Source organism: Anguilla anguilla, chromosome 10 (genome assembly GCF_013347855.1).
Source record: "Anguilla anguilla isolate fAngAng1 chromosome 10, fAngAng1.pri, whole genome shotgun sequence".
Lineage (NCBI taxonomy): Eukaryota > Metazoa > Chordata > Actinopteri > Anguilliformes > Anguillidae > Anguilla > Anguilla anguilla.
This window is the reverse complement of record NC_049210.1, coordinates 29266230-29284010: the sequence shown is the minus strand read 5'-3', so window position 1 is coordinate 29284010 and position 17781 is coordinate 29266230. Positions and strand designations below refer to the sequence as shown.

The 17781-nt window shown below is 42.8% G+C and overlaps 1 protein-coding gene across 3 annotated transcripts in view; it reads right to left on the bottom strand.

Annotated features, from left to right (window-relative positions):
* Nucleotides 1–5351: 5351 nt before the first annotated feature.
* The window catches only part of thoc5 (THO complex 5), a 40401-nt gene continuing 27971 nt past the window's right edge, over nucleotides 5352–17781 (bottom strand). For all 3 annotated transcript variants that reach the window (XM_035378460.1, XM_035378458.1, XM_035378459.1), the window contains exons 11-20: nucleotides 17623–17722; nucleotides 14259–14367; nucleotides 13888–13989; nucleotides 13498–13594; nucleotides 13057–13168; nucleotides 8695–8798; nucleotides 6416–6503; nucleotides 6214–6329; nucleotides 5907–6097; nucleotides 5352–5555 (exon numbers count right to left, since the gene is read on the bottom strand). In XM_035378460.1, the coding sequence (XP_035234351.1) occupies nucleotides 5492–5555; nucleotides 5907–6097; nucleotides 6214–6329; nucleotides 6416–6503; nucleotides 8695–8798; nucleotides 13057–13168; nucleotides 13498–13594; nucleotides 13888–13989; nucleotides 14259–14367; nucleotides 17623–17722 (1083 nt within the window). In that variant the 3' untranslated portion in view covers nucleotides 5352–5491. The remainder of the gene's footprint in view (nucleotides 5556–5906; nucleotides 6098–6213; nucleotides 6330–6415; nucleotides 6504–8694; nucleotides 8799–13056; nucleotides 13169–13497; nucleotides 13595–13887; nucleotides 13990–14258; nucleotides 14368–17622; nucleotides 17723–17781) is intronic.

Sequence of the window (17781 nt, the reverse complement as noted above, 5' to 3'; positions counted from 1 at the left end):
TTACGTTACATGGCCAAAAGTATGTGGACACCTCTTGTAATTAACGGGTTTGGCTACTTCAGCCACACCCATTGCTAACAGGTGCATAAAATCATTGACAAACATTGGCAGTAGAATGGGTCATACTGAAGTGACTTCCAATGTGGCACTATCATAGGATGCCACCTTTCCAACAAATCAGATCATCAAACCTCTGCCCTGCTAGAGCTGCCCCAGCCAACTGTAAGTACTGTTATTGTGAAGTGGCAATGTCCAGGAGCAACAACAGCTCAGTCGCGAAGTAGTAGACCACACAAGTTCACAGAACAGGGTGCACCGCCGAGTGCTAAAATGTGTAACGCATAAAAATAGTCTGTCCTCGGTTGCAACGCTCACTGCCAAATTTCTGACTGCCTCTGGAAGAAACGTCAGCACAAGAACTGTTTATTGGGAGCTTCATAAAATGGGTTCGCATGGCAGAGCAGCTGCACACAAGCCTAACATCACCATGGACTCTGGAGCAGTGGAAAAGCGTTCTCTGGAGTGAAGTGCTCCCCACTATCTGGCAGACTGATGGACGAATCTGGGTTTGGCGAATGCCAGAACGTTACCTCCCCAAATGCATAGTGCCAACTGTAAAGTTTGGTGGAGGAGGAATAATGGTCTAGGGCTGTTTTTCATGGTTTGGGCTATGCCCCTTAGTTCCAGTGAAGGGAAATCTTAAAGGGATATTTCACTTTGGTACAATACAAGTAATGTTGTGGAGCTTACCCCACTGTATTTTTTCCATAGATTGTGTTGTTGCCGTTCTCGTTGTGTTAGTGTTAATCAGTTTAACCTTCAGGGTCCAAGTTGAACTATGCGGTTGTTCCCTGCACTTGGACCGGTACTTCTCTCTAGGGGTTTCGTCATACTTGTTCCTGGTTATGGTTATACACTTTGTTGTACGTCGCTCTGGATAAGAGCGTCTGCCAAATGCCTGTAATGTAATGTAATGTATTTGCACAGCATGAACACAAGCAACATTAGATAACCCTGTTGACGGTAAATGGCAGCGCCATTCCTCCAGGTTTTCCGGTTCCCCGTTCATTTTCGTGACTCCACCGAAATTAAAACACAAACTAACTACAAATGATAATAGGTTGATAAAATAGAGTACTAACTTTATAAGGTCCAAGGTTTTTCAGAATCAGAATCACAATCAGAATCGGGTTTATTGCCAAGTAGGTTTACACATACAAGGAATTTGTTTTGGTCAGGTGGTGCGTAACAGTGAACATAAAATAAGATAAGATAAATAGAGTAAGAAAAAAAAAATGAACAATAGTGCAGTAAAAAACATAACAGACATAACATAACATAACATAACATAAACATAGTGCAAAACAATAACAATAGTGCAAGGGGATAAAGTGGTTTTAAGTACAGGTGCTGTCTGTTGGTGTCCGTGGGGGTCAGGATAACAGTACAGTGACAGTGGCATCAGTGGGGGTCCCGGGCCTTGTTGATAAGGCCAGCTGCAGTCGGGAAAAAACTGTTCTTATGACGTGAGGTTTTGGTCCTGATGGACCGCAGCCTCCTGCCGGAGGGGAGTGTTTGCAAGAGTTTGTGTCCAGGGTGGGAGGGGTCGGCCACAATCTTTCCTGCCCGCCTCAGGGCCCTGGAGGTGTGCAGGTCCTGGAGGGATGGCAGATTGCAGCCAATCACCCTCTCAGCGGCGCGAATGATACGCTGCAGTCTGCCCTTGTCCTTGGCAGTGGCAGCAGCGTACCAGATGGTGATGGAGGAGGTGAGGATGGACTCAATGATGGCAGTGTAGAAGTGCACCATCATTGTCATTGGCAGGTTGAACTTCTTCAGCTGCCGCAGGAAGTACATCCTCTGCTGAGCCTTCTTGGTGAGGGAGGTGATGTTCAGCTCCCACTTGAGGTCCTGGGTGATGATGGTGCCCAGGAAGCAGAAGGACTCCACAGTGTCGACTGGGGAGTCATGCAGGGTGATGGGGGCGGGTGAGGCTGCGTTCCTTCTGAAGTCCACTACCATCTCTACTGTCTTTAGGGCGTTGAGCTCCAGGTTGTTATGGCTGCACCAGGACACCAGATGTTCAATCTCTCTCCTGTAGGCAGACTCATCCCCACCAGAGATGAGTCCAATGAGAGTGGTGTCGTCTGCAAACTTCAGGAGCTTGACTGACTGATGACTGGAGGTGCAGCTATTGGTATACAGGGAGAAGAGTAGAGGAGAAAGGACGCAGCCTTGAGGGGAGCCGGTGCTGATGGTCCGGGAGTCGGAGACGTGTTTCCCCAGCTTCACGTGCTGCTTCCTGTCAGACAGGAAGTCGGTGATCCACCTGCAGGTGCAGTCAGGCACGTGCAGCTGGGAGAGCTTGTCCTGTAGTAGAGCCGGGATGATGGTATTGAAGGCGGAGCTGAAGTCCACAAACAGGATCCTGACATAGGTTCCTGCAGTGTCCAGGTGCTGGAGGATGAAGTGGAGGGCCATGTTTACAGCATCGTCCACAGACCTGTTGGCTCTGTATGCGAACTGCAGGGGGTCCAGGAGTGGGTCCGTGATGGTTTTGAGGTGGGACAGTACAAGGCGCTCAAAAGACTTCATTACCACAGAGGTCAGGGCGACGGGTCTGTAGTCATTGAGTCCTGCGGTCCTTGTTTTTTTGGGGACGGGGATAATGGTAGAGGTCTTGAAGCAGGCTGGTACGTGGCATGTCTCCAGTGAGGTGTTAAAAATGTCTGTGAACACCGGAGACAGCTGATCGGCACAGTGCTTCAGGGTGGAGGGAGAGACAGAGTCTGGTCCAGCTGCTTTGCGGGGGTTCTGTCTCTTGAATAGTCTGTTAACGTCCCTCTCCAGGAGGGAGAGAGTCGTCATTGTGATAGGGGAGGGGGAGGGGGCCTCTGACGTGGGTGATTGTAGAGAGGCCCGGGCTCCTGCTGAGATGGGGGAGGAGGAGCTGGTGGTCTGGAGCTGGTGAATGGGTTCACGGGGGATGGTGTCAGGACTGTCCCATTGTCTTTCAAATCGGCAGTAAAACTCATTCAGGTCGTTGGCCAGGCGCAAGTCATTAGTGGAGTGGGGGGATTTCGGTTTGTAGTTGGTGATCTGTCTGAGGCCCTTCCAGACAGAGGCCGAGTTGTTTTCTGAGAACTGCTGTTGGAGTTTCTCAGAGTACAGTCGTTTAGCATCTCTCACCGCCTTGCTAAACCTGTATTTAGACTCTTTAAACCGGTCCTTGTCCCCACTCCTAAATGCTTCCTCCTTTGCCAGCCTTAGCTGTCTGAGTTTAGCTGTAAACCAGGGTTTGTCGTTGTTGTAGATAACCCTGGTGCGTGATGGTACACAGCTGTCCTCACAGAAGCTGATGTATGATGTCACAGCCTCTGTGTACTCATCCAGACTGATGGTAGCAGTCCTGAAAACATCCCAGTCAGTGCAGTCCAAGCACGTGCGAAGATCCTCCATAGCTTCACTGGTCCACTTCTTAGATGTCCTCACAACAGGTTTGCAGAGTTTTAATTTCTGCCTGTATGCAGGAATCAGGTGGACTATGATGTGGTCAGAGTGTCCCAGTGCAGCGTGGGGGACGGCGTGATAGGCACGGTTGATTGTACTGTAGCAGTGATCTAAAGTGTTCTCCTCTCTGGTCGGGCATTTAATCAACTGGTGGTATTTAGGCAGTTCGTGGCTGAGATTCCCTTTGTTAAAGTCGCCGAGGACGATAACGAAAGAGTCCGGGTTTGTCCGCTCCACACACAGTATCTGGTCGGCGAGCGTACGCTGTGCCTCCTGCACGAGGGCTTGCGGTGGAATGTAAACACCGACCAGAATGAATGAAGCGAACTCGCGGGGGGAGTAGAAGGGTTTGCAGTTGATGAAAAAAGTTTCCAGAACAGGAGAACAGTGCTGCATAATCATTTCGAGCTGATAAGCAGTTTTCAGATTAGCTATAAACAGAGAAATTGGATACGGTGCAGAAATACAGCAAGAAATACAGCAAGCTGATTTTAAAAAGTGCACACGCCCATGTGAATACGTCACCGTGCACAGGGATACGTTTAATAAACTTATAACACAACTTTTAAAATAAATTTAAAATTCTATGGCAAGCCCTTTCGGCCCCCATGCTTCACTATACCAGCTCCCTCACACTCTGGACATGCAAATCAATCATTAGCAATGTCTGCCCATATTGCTTTGTCAATTTCTACATGACATCCCATCACTTGGGTTGGTTGTGGGATGATTCTGAGGACATCGTCAAAGAAATATTTTTAGTTTGACCAGAAACGATTTCTGCTCACTTTGTGCATGCATGTGACTTTTACGTGCATCTTATTGACCTCGACAATGGACCCAGGATAAATGTCATCATATCTGATGACACACCACTGTCCAATGATCTCTTTGCTTTCCCATTTGATTTCATCTGTTTTCTGCGCATGTTGCTCTTCGGTGGTGTCAGAAAGGATGGGCTGAACATCAGATATGGTGGTAGCAGAAAGGATAGCCTGGACATCAAATTCAAACCTTTGAGTGCTGTGACATGTACATACAAGAATCTGCTTAGTTGAGCAGAGACAGCTGACATCTCTGTAGATGACCTTTCCTGGTGTGAGAGTGATCATCTGATAGAGGCGCATTGTTGAAGGAACCACCGGGAGTCTTGTGTACAGCTTTGTCCACAGCTTCTTAGTCAATGGATGCCAGTATTGATAGCTCATAATATTCATATAACCATTTAAAACATACCGTGAAGCTAATATTTAATCTCAAATGAGAAAAATGAAAAAATACAGCAGGGTAGAGTACTGGCTCAAAATCCCTGAAGAATGCCATTTTGCATAATCCCAGCAAAAAATCATAGGCAGCTAGGTTTGGTGCACATTGGCCTTACCCAAATGAGCCACACTGAAGCCCTCTTCTTTGTCTTTAAAGTCTATGCAAAAGTATTTGATATACTTGCAATTCAGCATTGAGTGTTTGTGAGGTATAAACGAAAAGACAAGTATGTGCATGTTTGTTAGAAACACTGTCTATCTGAATAAATAGGCTAACAGCTACAGACTGACTGTGACCAAGGCAGGCGAGCTTGGTCTTTGGGGACTGAGGGGAATTGGATGTGCATTTCCTCATTTCTTTCTGGAAGGCTAAGTTTCAATGACTCAGCGTGCAATGGTGCTGAGGTACAACAGAAAGCTCATCAGCCCTGGTGCAGTGCAGACTATTAATAGTTGCTGCTGTTGGTCTCCTTGGCACTGAGATAAATGGGACGGAAGGATACTGCAGTGTGGGATGCAGAATTTCATAGCTTTACCATTCAGTTTTGAACACCTTCTCATAAAAAAGTCTTCAAAGCATTTGAACAAAACCTATTTTATTGTCCTATCTACATAGACATTATCCTGTGCAGGTTAAAAAAAGGCCTGAAAGCATTTAGAAAGTACAGTGTCTAAAGACAGTGACAGGGTCATCCCCTCAGCCTGGGACTTCATGCTCAGCGGTGACTGAAGAATCCCTGGGGATAGTTATATTTGAAGGGCTTCAGGCGATTCGGACCCCTGAAATAAAGAAAAACAAAAGTCACTGGAATTAAAGGAATAGAGAGAATGGAGACTAAAAATACAGAGGGGTCTGGAGACTCTAAAAACAAGAGACTGGATATAGGGATGAAAGAGTTCTACAGGATTTTTTTCAGAGCTCACCAGACTATGCAAAATAAAGCTATTTGTAGTCCTATTTTTAACTGAAACCCACCAAGCCAGTATGAGTTTAACAATTGCTGAGTGTGTGTGTAGACTGTGCAACTTCTCCCACACCACTTTTGAAAGTGGGAAAAGGGAAGTCCAGCTGACAAGCAAAGTAATTTTGTTATTGTGCACTGATACAATTATATGATTAATGAAACTGACCTCACAGTCCGTAGACACATCTTTTCACGTGGGAACTCCCGGGGCCCCTCCACACTTTCGTCCTGACTTTCAGTCTCCAGATAGACGTCCAGACACAGACACAGACGCTGCAGCTGATTGGTCAACAGCTGGTAGCCAGGACGGGGCCCTTGCAGTTCTGATCGGAACACATTGACTTCACTCTCCATAGCCTGGAGAAAACACATTGGAAAGCTCAATTAAACTAGCACCAGAATAAGGTTATTTAAAGTGCAATGCATTAATAAAAAGGTTGGCTCATATACGTGCTGTGGATTTGGGGTCTTACCCGTAGGTTATCGTCTGTCCTGCTACTGCGTTCCCCTTTCCAGTTGAGGGAGAGGGCGAAGAGGGGGGTGACCTCAGGGTAGCGAGGGTTCAGCACCACAGCAGCCTGAAGTCGAGCTGTATGAGAGAGGGGGTGAAATGCAATGTTACCCTGGTAACTTCAACAACTGCTCAAGCATTACTGCCAAGAATGTGTCCCTCACCTGTGCCTCTTTCAATGAGAGCCAAGAAGTACATGTCTGTCTCCTGAGCTAGGCCAGCCAGGGCAACATGCTGGGTGAACGGCAACTCCTGCAAGAACAGACAGCACACAGCTTTATATATGCTTGCATATTTGCATATCTTCACCTCAAATCAGTGCTTCTCCATGTTTCTATGCAGGATTGCATTTGATAATAGTAGGCGCAAAAAAATATTTTGTAGGTACATCTGAACTAACAAAATTAATTTAAACAAAAAAAACAACAAAAAAACACATTTGCTAGCAAAACTACAGGATGGGGCATCAATGCATCAAAAAAAATGTTGCATTTGAGTGCTGAACATTTCTTTGCTTTGTTTTCTGATTAATGTTATCTTAGTTTATACACTGCCTGGCCAAAACAAAAGTCGCCGTTTGGATTTTTTTGGACAGTACCCACTGTACAAGCCTCTGGAGGCAGTGTTATGATCTGGGGTTGCTTCAATTGGTCAGGTCTAGGCTCAGCAACGTTATGCGGCAATAAATTGAAGTCAGCCGAGTACCTGAATGTACTGAATAACCAGGTTATCCCATCAATGGATTTTTTCTTCCCTGACGGCACGGGCATATTCCAGGACGACAACGCCAAAATTCATCGGGCTCAAATTGTGAAAGAGTGGTTCTGGGAGCATGAGGTATCATTTTCACACATGAATTGGCCACCATAGAGTCCTGACCTTAACCCCCATTGAAAGTCTTTGGGATGTGCTGGAGAAGACTTTACGGAGTGGTTCGACTCTCCCGTCGTCAATACAAGATAATGCAATTCTGGATGGAAATAAATGTTGTGATAAATGTTGCATAAAGTTGTTGAAACAATGCCACAACGAATGCACGCCGTAATCAAAGCTAAAGGCAGTCACACGAAATATTAGTGTGCGACTTTGTTTTTTGGCCAGACAGTGTATTTGCATGTTACATATATATATGTATGTATGCATACAGTGTATACATATGTATGTATGCATGTATGTATGTACACTATATGACCAAAAGTATCTGGACACCCCTTAATCTGGGACTGTTTCTCATGGTTTGGGCTAGGCAGTGTTGTTTCGGTGAAGGAAAATATTAATGCCCAATCGGTGCCTAACCTCACTAATGTTCTTCTGGCTGAATGGAAACAAATCTCTGCAGCAATGCTCAAACATGTAGTATAAAGCCTTCCCAGGAGAGTGGAGGTTGTTACAGCAGCAAAGAATGGACCAACTCCATATTAATGCCCATAATATTGAATAAGATGTAGCATGACAGGTGTCCACAAATATATATATATATATATATATATGGATATACACACACACACACACACACACATTTTGGCTTTACAACGCAGAAATTACAGCAAACTTTTTGATTAGCCTGGTGTGTTGAATTGAGAGCAGGCTTAAGACAGCTTTCAATGTCAAGTCTTGATTCTAAGCTTTGGAGTCTGTTAGGGGGCTGTATCGATAAAAAGTGCTGTAATTTCAACATGCTGAAAACAAAATGTACAGAACTATCCTTAATTGAAAGCTGAGCATATGCACTCTAACCACGTTTGAATACAAACCTAAAATTGAGGACTACAGAGCCAAATCAAGAAAAAATATGTCTGTCCCAAACATTCTAGAGCTATAGAAGGGGTTTTTCTGCATTAGCAGTCATACCTCAAGCCACAGTCAAAACACCAGCAATAATTCAGTGTGGTACGCCTAAAAACACTCTTCCCAAGTAGTACGTAAATGTCTGTAAATCAAATCTGTAAATATAATCAATGCTCATCTAGCGTAGGGTGTAGCCTACTTGTAATTTTATTAACTGAAATACATCTTCATCAAAATGCATTACTCTCCCACCCATTTTTCATGAATGAAATTTCTTCCAATTAAGCTTTGCCCCCATTAAGCCAAAATGTATTGAAATACATAGAATATGTTCTGATGTTTTGCTCAGTTAAATGCAAGCACAAACACAAATGCATCTTTCCTTATCAGATCTGACATGCCTAAATTAATTCGTTTGTGTCTATGCAACCCTCACATTGCCTTAGGACAGCCCAACAAGAAACCTCTACTATTTTAACATTTTGAAATACACAGGACATCACTGACAGAACACACAGACTCATAAACTGTCAGGAAAATCTTATTTTTTAATCAACCAAAAATGAAAAGCCTTTATTTCCCATCTGTAGTAAACAACTCATCTACATTTTCTCCAAGAATTTCCAAGCTCATGCATGCTCAGAGGAGTACATACCGCATACTCTTGGTAGTTTATAGTTGTCCACTGGGCCAGGCGTGAAACCACTTTTGCAGGGAAAAGGTGCTGGCATTCACAGGACACCGGCACAATGCTGTGCTCTAAAAATGCAGCATCTTTTAGTCTCATTAACAGACATTTGTTATGCAGAGTGGATTACATTGCATTATAAGATTAGCACAATTTACCAAATACCAGACCTGGGTCAAATACAAATACGTATTTGTATTTCAAACTGTAGTTAAATACATAGTTGAAGTACTTTCAAATACATTTACACATGAATTACTTCATATTTCATTTATTTAAATTATTTTAATGGCAAACCAAATCCTTTCCCAAATAATATACTTTCCTGGAAAGCAAATACTTTTTCATAATAGTCATAATATTTCTGTGATCGACAACAGAAATGACTGAGCCAGCAACAATGTAGGCTTCATACTGAAGGGGGTATCCCAGAGTTCTTTGTACAAACTTTGTGAGCAGCCCTCGATGTGATGTCAGCAAGTTAAAATACTGAAGGCACTCCAGGGGAACTACTACGAGTTAGGGGTTGAATTTGGATTATGGACAAGGGTAGTCTCTAACAGACAGTAGCCTAAATGCCCGTACGTGTCTTTGCATGGGAGGATGGCAAACTCAGACATGCCAGTTTATTTGTACCCATGCCATCTAAATTAGTGGCATTCCCTCTTTTTTCTGTTGTCCGAGCATTCAACAGCCATATGTACAGTTCCATCTTTTACATTTTGTAAGGTTAAACACTGATAAAATACTGGTCTCATCTGTCCAGAAGAACAGGAATGCATGCTCTTTTAAGTACTTATTAGCAAACTGTGACATGGACATCCTGTTTTTGTGGCAAACCAGTGGCTTGCAGTGTAATCCCTGTATTGCAGGTGTCTGGTTTTTCTTCCTTATGGTGAGAATTCTGCAGTCATAAACTGTAGAGGTCTTCCTTGGCCTACTAGGTCATTTGCAATTACTAAGCCCACCAGGGCTCTCTTTCTTCTTAATGATGGTCCAAGCAGTTGATTTTAGTAAGCCTTAAGTTTGGCCAACATCTACCAATATGACTAATAGCTTCCAACTCTGGTCCACAAATGTTGACAAATGGCAGTAAGTCATGTTGACACCAAAGGCAATCAAAAGCCTAAAATCAAGACTAGATACTGAAAGCTTTCTTATAACTGCAAATGAACACTCCTGACTAATAAGAAGTACCTGTGAAGCCACTGGTCCCAAACATTATAGTGCACTGAAATTGGGGGGAAGGGGGGGGGGGGGGGGGGGTAGGCTATGGATAAAAGGTGCTGGAATTTCCAAATGGTGAAGCAAAAATAAATACCCTTTAATAAAAGCTGAGGGTACCAAATCAATAAAAAAATATGTCTTTGTCCCAAACATTATGGAGCTTATTGTATTTCTCTTAGGGTCCTCGGTAATGTAGAGCATGATCACCATGATGAATTCATCATTATTGTTTTGTATATTGTTGATGTATATGCATTTTCTGTATATACATACAAAATTCTGTTGCTGAAATGCTAACACTACATACAGACAGATTTGTTGTGTATTGGAGTTGTCTTTTCTTCCTTCTACCTGTTCAACAGCAGGTAACATTCTGTTTCTATCTTGCGGACCACAGAGTGGTGTCCGGTTTAGTTCAGTAGCCACATTTGGCATTACATAAATAGTACATAATTTTTTAAAAGGTGATTTACAAAAGTAAATCGCACACAAGGGGTACTGCTAAGTACTGGTAGTCACACATTAATAATTCTGAAAAAGAACACATGTAAAGTTGAAGATATCAAGTCTCATCTTGCATTCATGCATGGGCCTGGGAATGTCTGACATTTCACGGAAACCAGACTGTGTTGGGTCTCCAGTTCCATGTACAGCAAAAGTAGCAAATTTTTTGCCATATGTTTTCCCTCAACTTCATGGGCCTCATTTATAAACAGCGCTTAAGCACAAAAAAGATGCAGAGCTTTATAAATGAGGCCCCATGTCTTTATTCTCACTTGGCATCAACACTGTTCATTGCCTAAATCTGTATGTATGCAAGTCACATGATTAGATGTAATGCTTCAATGTAATATAACTTCTTTGTATTAGATATGTCACCGTTATACATCTCCATGTGCTGAGATACAAATGTTATCGGCTGGTCTGCTACTGTTGAAAAATGTCAGACATGACAAAAATAATATGGCAAAAATTAATCTCACTGCTTAATAGCCTATTTTATTCATAACAAAAATCTAACCAGATCTTCAGATCTTAATAAAGTAATGGCAGATTATCGCAGCACTAAACATTTCATGCTTGGTGTGCAAGTACTCAGATAAGATGGGTTAAAATTATTTTCATAATGTGCGAAAACATGGACAGAAAATAAATAGCTTTGGTGTGCAAATGTCTGAAGATTGATGATTGCTATTTATGCCCTCTCAAATTGTCTTAATAGTATGAGCTTGCACAGTAACTGAATTCCATCACAATTTAACAGTGGCATCTATTTTTAAAACTTTTGAAAAATTTAGAAAGAGTTAATAGCATGAGGCAAAACTCAATTTGTGTGTGTATTTTCTACAGGTCAAAGGAATAAGGTCTGGCACTAAGCAGCCCATCACTGAGTTCCCATGACAGATTCAAGCTGTAAGTCAAAGATAATGAAGCACTCTCCAACAAATGCAAAAAACAGAATTCCATCTATGGATAGACTATAGCCGCGTTTCCACCGCAGGAACTTTACCCCGGAACTAGGAACCTTTTGAGGAACTCAGTGCTTTTCGACCGCAGGAACTAGGGTCTAATTTAGTTCCGGGGGCTTTATTTTACCCCCAAAAAAGTTCCTGCTCGGGGGGTAGTACATTCCAAAAGTACCGGAACCTTTGGGGTGAGGCGCAAGCGCTGAAAATTTCTGATTGGTCGACTACTTGCAGTGTTTTATTTCAACCGCCATGTTTAAAAATCTGCAGCCGCAAACCGATTTATTTTCATAATAACTTCAAATCAAACTTGTATGTTATGCGGCGCAGTTGCCTAGTTTTGGTTATAGCCTGCCAACGTCTTGGAATTATAATGTGTGCTCTTCTGTTCTTTTCTTGCTTTAGTATTTGTTTTATAAAATGCTAAGCATTCGTGCTGGGACAGTATATTACGTACCAAAACATTCAAACGGATTAATTCGGTTGCTGAATATTTTCTTCCAGATTTTCTTTGTTAGCTCGTTGTAATTGACTCAAAACGTTTGATACAATTATGTGAGGTATGCGGTAGTTCTGCGTAATTCACATTGGTGATACAGTAAAAGCAAACTGGAAATCACCTTCCGCACTTTTTGTCAGGGTAAAATAACAGGTTAATTCTAGTAATCGTCCCTTTAGCATTTTCAGACTGCCGTAATTTTGCTCTGCCATTCTTCAATTCCACAAAAAGACCAGGAAGACTATGGACTAATTTATGGTGCATGGTTCGCATCTGGAGGGCACACTTCGCTGCTCGGCTAGCAGTAACTTCGAAGGAAAGTAAACGGTGGCTGTACCACTGCTAATTTAAATTTTCACGCAAGTCCGAGTTTTCGTTCTATTCTTGTCATTTTGCGATTAGCCTATATGGAATTCACGATGAGAAAGTAATCAAACAGCAAATTGTTTACAACGTGTGCATGTTTTCTGCTGTTGTTGCCAGTTATATTGGAAATGTGAATGCATTCTGTCGCCTCGGATGTCAAGACATGAAAGTGAATGTTCGCATAAAAACATAATGAATGTGTTTGAGAGGATATATAAAACAGTTACAATCTGACTATTGGCCTGTTGTATCCTATTTGTTGCATAACAACGGTCCAAGTTAAACTACCAACGACAGTTTTGCTTGACAACGGTAAAATATGCCCAAACGGCCGCAGAAGAATATTTCAATTCCAGGTGATTAAATCGATAAAAATCAATAAATACAAAAGTAACCATATATAGTCATTGTTGGTAACCCGTTGTATATAAGTGGAATAAACCCCTCCGGGCTGTCTCGGTTATTAGAAAATAATGTAGGCTACTTCGGTGGTAGTATGGGGTTACAGAAGAAATCATAGGACAGATGGACCGACGACAACGTCGCTTTTTCATACGTCAGTGGGCTAATTTGCCTAATCTTCGCGGGACTTTAGACCGCGGTGGAAACGCAGACAACAATGGGCTGAGGGAACCTTTCAGTTCCTTGAAAAGTAGTTCCTGGGACTAAAAGTTCTGGGTACTTTTGTTGGAAACGCGGCTTATGAGTCCTAGGCCCACAGGCTGGAAAAGATGGAGGAAATGGGAAATGGGTGTTATGTTGAGACCTCACCCAGGGAGGAGAATTGCTTGTGCAGGGCTAGGCGTGACTGGAGACGACCTCTTAGGAGCTTCATGGTGGTCTCCATGTGACTGGCACTCAGAGAGCTGCCTCCTGGGACAGACTGCAGGCACACACATGGTTACATGGCATTGTGGGCCTTTGTCACTTCTGTTCTTCACAAAAATGAAATGACTTGCACTGCCAAAAGTAGGGTAATGGTAGAGTGAAATTTGTTATTTTTGTATTTACTTAATTTGTCCAAAAAAACAAACAAAGAAAAAAACAAACAAATGAACTCATTCTTTTGGATGGCACTGTACAACTACAACCTACACTAGATCATAAAAATGTATTTTTTCCCTCAAGGAACAGGTAAATGCAATTAGCATCACTTTCAAGTCCGGCTTGCAACAAGAGAACATATTATAATCTGGTGTCATCCTTCTTTACCTCAGGTCTCTCACTGGGAAATTGTACTCCCCCCAGGTTCTGCACCCAAATGTAGGGGTGCCCAAGCTCAGACATGTAGTCCCCAAATGTGGTGATTCTACAAACGACACACAGGGCGAGAGGGATGAATAACAAGTTCATTCCAGCAGACCCTTACATGAGAATACGTGTATGTACACAGGTTGTTCAGGAGGTCCAACATTCTTGAAAAGCACATGTTTATGGACCTGCATCATTAAAAAATTCAAAATGTTTTATGATGCAGTGTGAACATTGAAGATATAATCTGAAAGATACAACCTGTCTTTCTATCCTCAATCATCATATTTTAAACTGTTACACAGAATATCCGGTTGACTTATTTTATGGACCTCCGAAGTGCCTCCTTACCCAACTTTATCAAACTGGTAGCGGTTAGCTGGGTTGGGTGTCTCTACTCCCTGGTCATTGGCATACAAGCAATTGAGCAGCATCTCGGGGTTCAACAGCTCCCTGGAGAGGCAAACACCTTTGTGAGGACAATAAGCACACACTACAGCACGTCTTGAGCAGGCGGAAGCCAAAGCTCTGGGATTCAGCACACACCAAACAACTCACTCAGTGTAAAACAGAGAAAAAGCATCTCACAAAACCATACATCTCACATACCATACCTGTGCATTACCACACAGTATACAACACAAACACATACATGTTTAAGATCACATATTCACATCCAGAAAACATCTCAGATCAATGCACCTGCGCACTCAGTCACTCACCCAGCACTAATGGCCCCAGTCAGGTCAGTGGCAGTTGACACCTTGACCTTTACAGTCATGATGTTGAGGTTCATCAGATAATAGAAGAACAGGTGCAGTACACTGCCATCTAATGGTGGAGAAAAAAATATGTAAGAGGGAAATTAAACTGGGACCCAGAAAAGGCTGACATTTGAACGAGCCAGCATGCTGGGACGCAGCGTGTACTTCAAAGGACCCGAGAGCCTTGTGGTAAAACAATAAGTCACTCGGACTTCCTCTGAATGGGCAGGCCATTTGGCTCTCTGGAATGTTACCACCTGGACACAACCAAGATAAGGGGAACTAGTCTCTTTGTCTGTGGTTGTGGGTGTGGGTGTGGGTGTGGGTGTGGGTGTTTTGGGGTCATAAAGGGTGAAACGACCGGCACCTGGTGGGGGCAACTGCGCGGGACAGTACCACTGCGCCCTCATTTGGGCCCCTCGGATATTACACTTTGTATTTCTTTTCTGGATCTGGACTATAAACCATCTGTATATCTTATTTACAAATCCCGGAAAACCTTACAAACCATGCACATGTTTTCATTGTATTATTGTATTATGCCTTATGTAATAATAACATGGATTGCATGTACAATGGTTAAACAAAAGGGTATTTTCATGACAACTGCACCATAATATTACATCCACTTGGCATGTTTGGTATGTACATGTTCTCCATAATTCAAGCCATTGAATGAAATATGTTTCATACCAAATAGAATTAGAAAAAACATAGTTTCAGTAACTCAGGGAAAAACTAACACAATGGAATGTCCTCTCTGGTAATCATCTCCTTTTCCCCATTTCCCCACTGATTGTTTTAACAGCAACCCCCAACCGGTGGGGGCCGAAATTCGAGATTTATGATTCGGCCAGGTTAATTTATGGTAATGCCGCCTAGACCAAACGCGGGATTTGGCTTAAAAGGAAGGGAGACAAAGCAATCGGGGAAGATCGCAATCGACTTCCCGCACTGCGCATAATCCGTGTTCTGTGTGTAGCTAAACAGGCTGGATAAGAACTCTTTTACTCTGTATTTATGTTTTTTAAACCTTATAATTGATTTGAATTTAAAGATAACAACCTACCTGCCTGTTAAATAAATTCTTCTGATTTTAACTTGCGTGGTCTTCATGACTCTAATCCATTTTATCTTCTTTTCAGCCGAAATTCCGTTTAAATACTCAGGGGGGCAATTATGACTAGGACCTACTGATCAGGGGTCTAGTACAGTAAACGTCTTTAGTGGGGTCTTCAAGTTAAATAGGTGACCACGATCTGCTCGCTAAGGGATTGGTGGTATCGGTTCTGGTGTTGTTTGGCATAAGAGGACCCATGGGCGTAGTACGCTGGTTCTCCCCAAATTCGCCTTAAGGAGCCCGATAGATACTCACCGTCCTGGGCTCATAACTGTCGATGCACTATCCATGTAAGCCAGGCATGGAAGGCATGTATTATGGTGGTCAGCCTCCTACCCTCTGGATTCCTCGCCGAACTGAGATTTAACAATAATGCTAAACCCGGGAGCATATATTGAGGAATGATGGCACAAGATAGAGTCGAGTGTAACAACTCCCAAGTTCCACGTATAGTTAAAGCCAAATTTTAAATTATGATGTAATATGGAGTCAGATTAACACGAGAGTAAAACATAGTAACTGTTACGCTTTCTTGCTGTGGTCACGGATATGTCTGTTGTGTTGTTCCGCGCATTTGTGAATATTCTGATGCTCCCATTAGGATATTGACAGTCCGGCGACAGATCGGATATATCTCTGATGACAGCATAGCCCCGTTTACGAACGGAGAGTAACCTGAATGCTACTGATCCGTTTCAGGCCAGTTTTAACCTGGATATGAAGCAGCGCCTTCATATCTAACCCGTCGCAACGGAACCAGTGCATTCTTAATTATAATTGTGCCCTGTTCTTACGAACAGAGGAAAAATAACTAACATCTCGGTTTTGAATCACACCAGCCAAGGGAGAACACGCGATACCTTCCCCTCCAGCTACAAACCCTCATTGGTCTAGCTGTGAGGTGTTTACAAATACATGCCATTAGTTACACTTAGCAACCACACATATACTGGGTCATTTAGTGAAGGGGTTTTCAAACTTGGGGTTTTCAGGCATTGACCTCAAAGCCCAACATAAGCAGAATGTTATGTCATGCGTTATGATTTGAAATAACCTGAATTTATTTTACTTTTCATTTTTCCTGTCTCTGCCACTCTGCTAGCTACTATAACCAGTCTGTTTGCAAGGTAAGGAAGGCCAGACAGCGGCACTTGCTCACTAGCTAACCATCATATCAGTATCATTAGCTATCAGAAGTAGAGATCAGATCGCCAGCATGGAACGGTTTTTAAAGGCGTCAACCCCCTCAAGAAACCATGCCGGTATTGAAAATACCAACAGTGGTTTTTAGATTTGGGGTTCACTTACACCGAGTCAGATGAGCAGCAAGTTCTCAAAAGTGACAGTATATACCGAAATATACTTGCTGTAGTCCCCTTTGACCTTGGGACAAATAAGAGGCCAATATGGTATTCAAGTTTAACGAAATTATTTTTAGTGGGCGCAAAGTCTGTGCTGTAGCAATGGAGGAGAGAACAGCAGCAGACAGAAACTGCACAACCAGCCATGGATAAAGTTACATCTGCAATGCAGAGCTAAGCTCAGCCACCACTGCCTGACTGCCTGCAAGCCTGCCTCCCAGCAAGTCATTACTGCACAACCCTGCCACCTGCAAACTCTGCACCACTAGCAGGCAACAGCTCAGCCAATGCCTTTGTGCTCAGAGAGGATGACAGAGGAGGGCTTTAATTTGTGTCAAACAAGAATGGTAAAAGACTGGAGATACAACAGCATTGTCTTTTTTCTGTATATTTGATATTGTATATTACTAGGCTTTGTGGAACAAAGCTACTGGAAAAGTTCATATATGCAATATCTAAATTAAAGGAGTAATACATGGTAATAGGCACTTTATACTGCTGCACAATAAAGCCCAAGCCATTAATGCTTTTCTCCTGGATAAATTGCTACCTAACTACACACATAAGCAGACAGAAAGATGGATATAGTGGTGACAACAATAAACCATTACATCTCTGAATGGTAAGTGATCTTGTTCAGCGCAGCATATCAGCAGATGTTGAAAGGAAACAGTGAGTGCAGGAATGTTGATGAGACACTGATAACCAAAATGTCACAAAGTTCTAATTCTGACAAAATTTCTGAAAATGACTGGGAGTTCACAAGTGTGTGGAGGCTGAATTAAAACAAAGAAAACTATAAACTATAGTTAGCCCTCCCCACCTTTCCAAGCTCACTTACCTTTACACTTGAGGTCAACACAAAGGGACAAAGGGTGCCGCTTTAACATCTCCCGCCGCTTATCATCTAGTTGGACACCAAGAGTGGGCCGTCGACGCTTCTGTTAGAAGGGAAAATTATGAGCTGGAAAGGGCTATTCCAAGCAGTGGAAAAGCATTC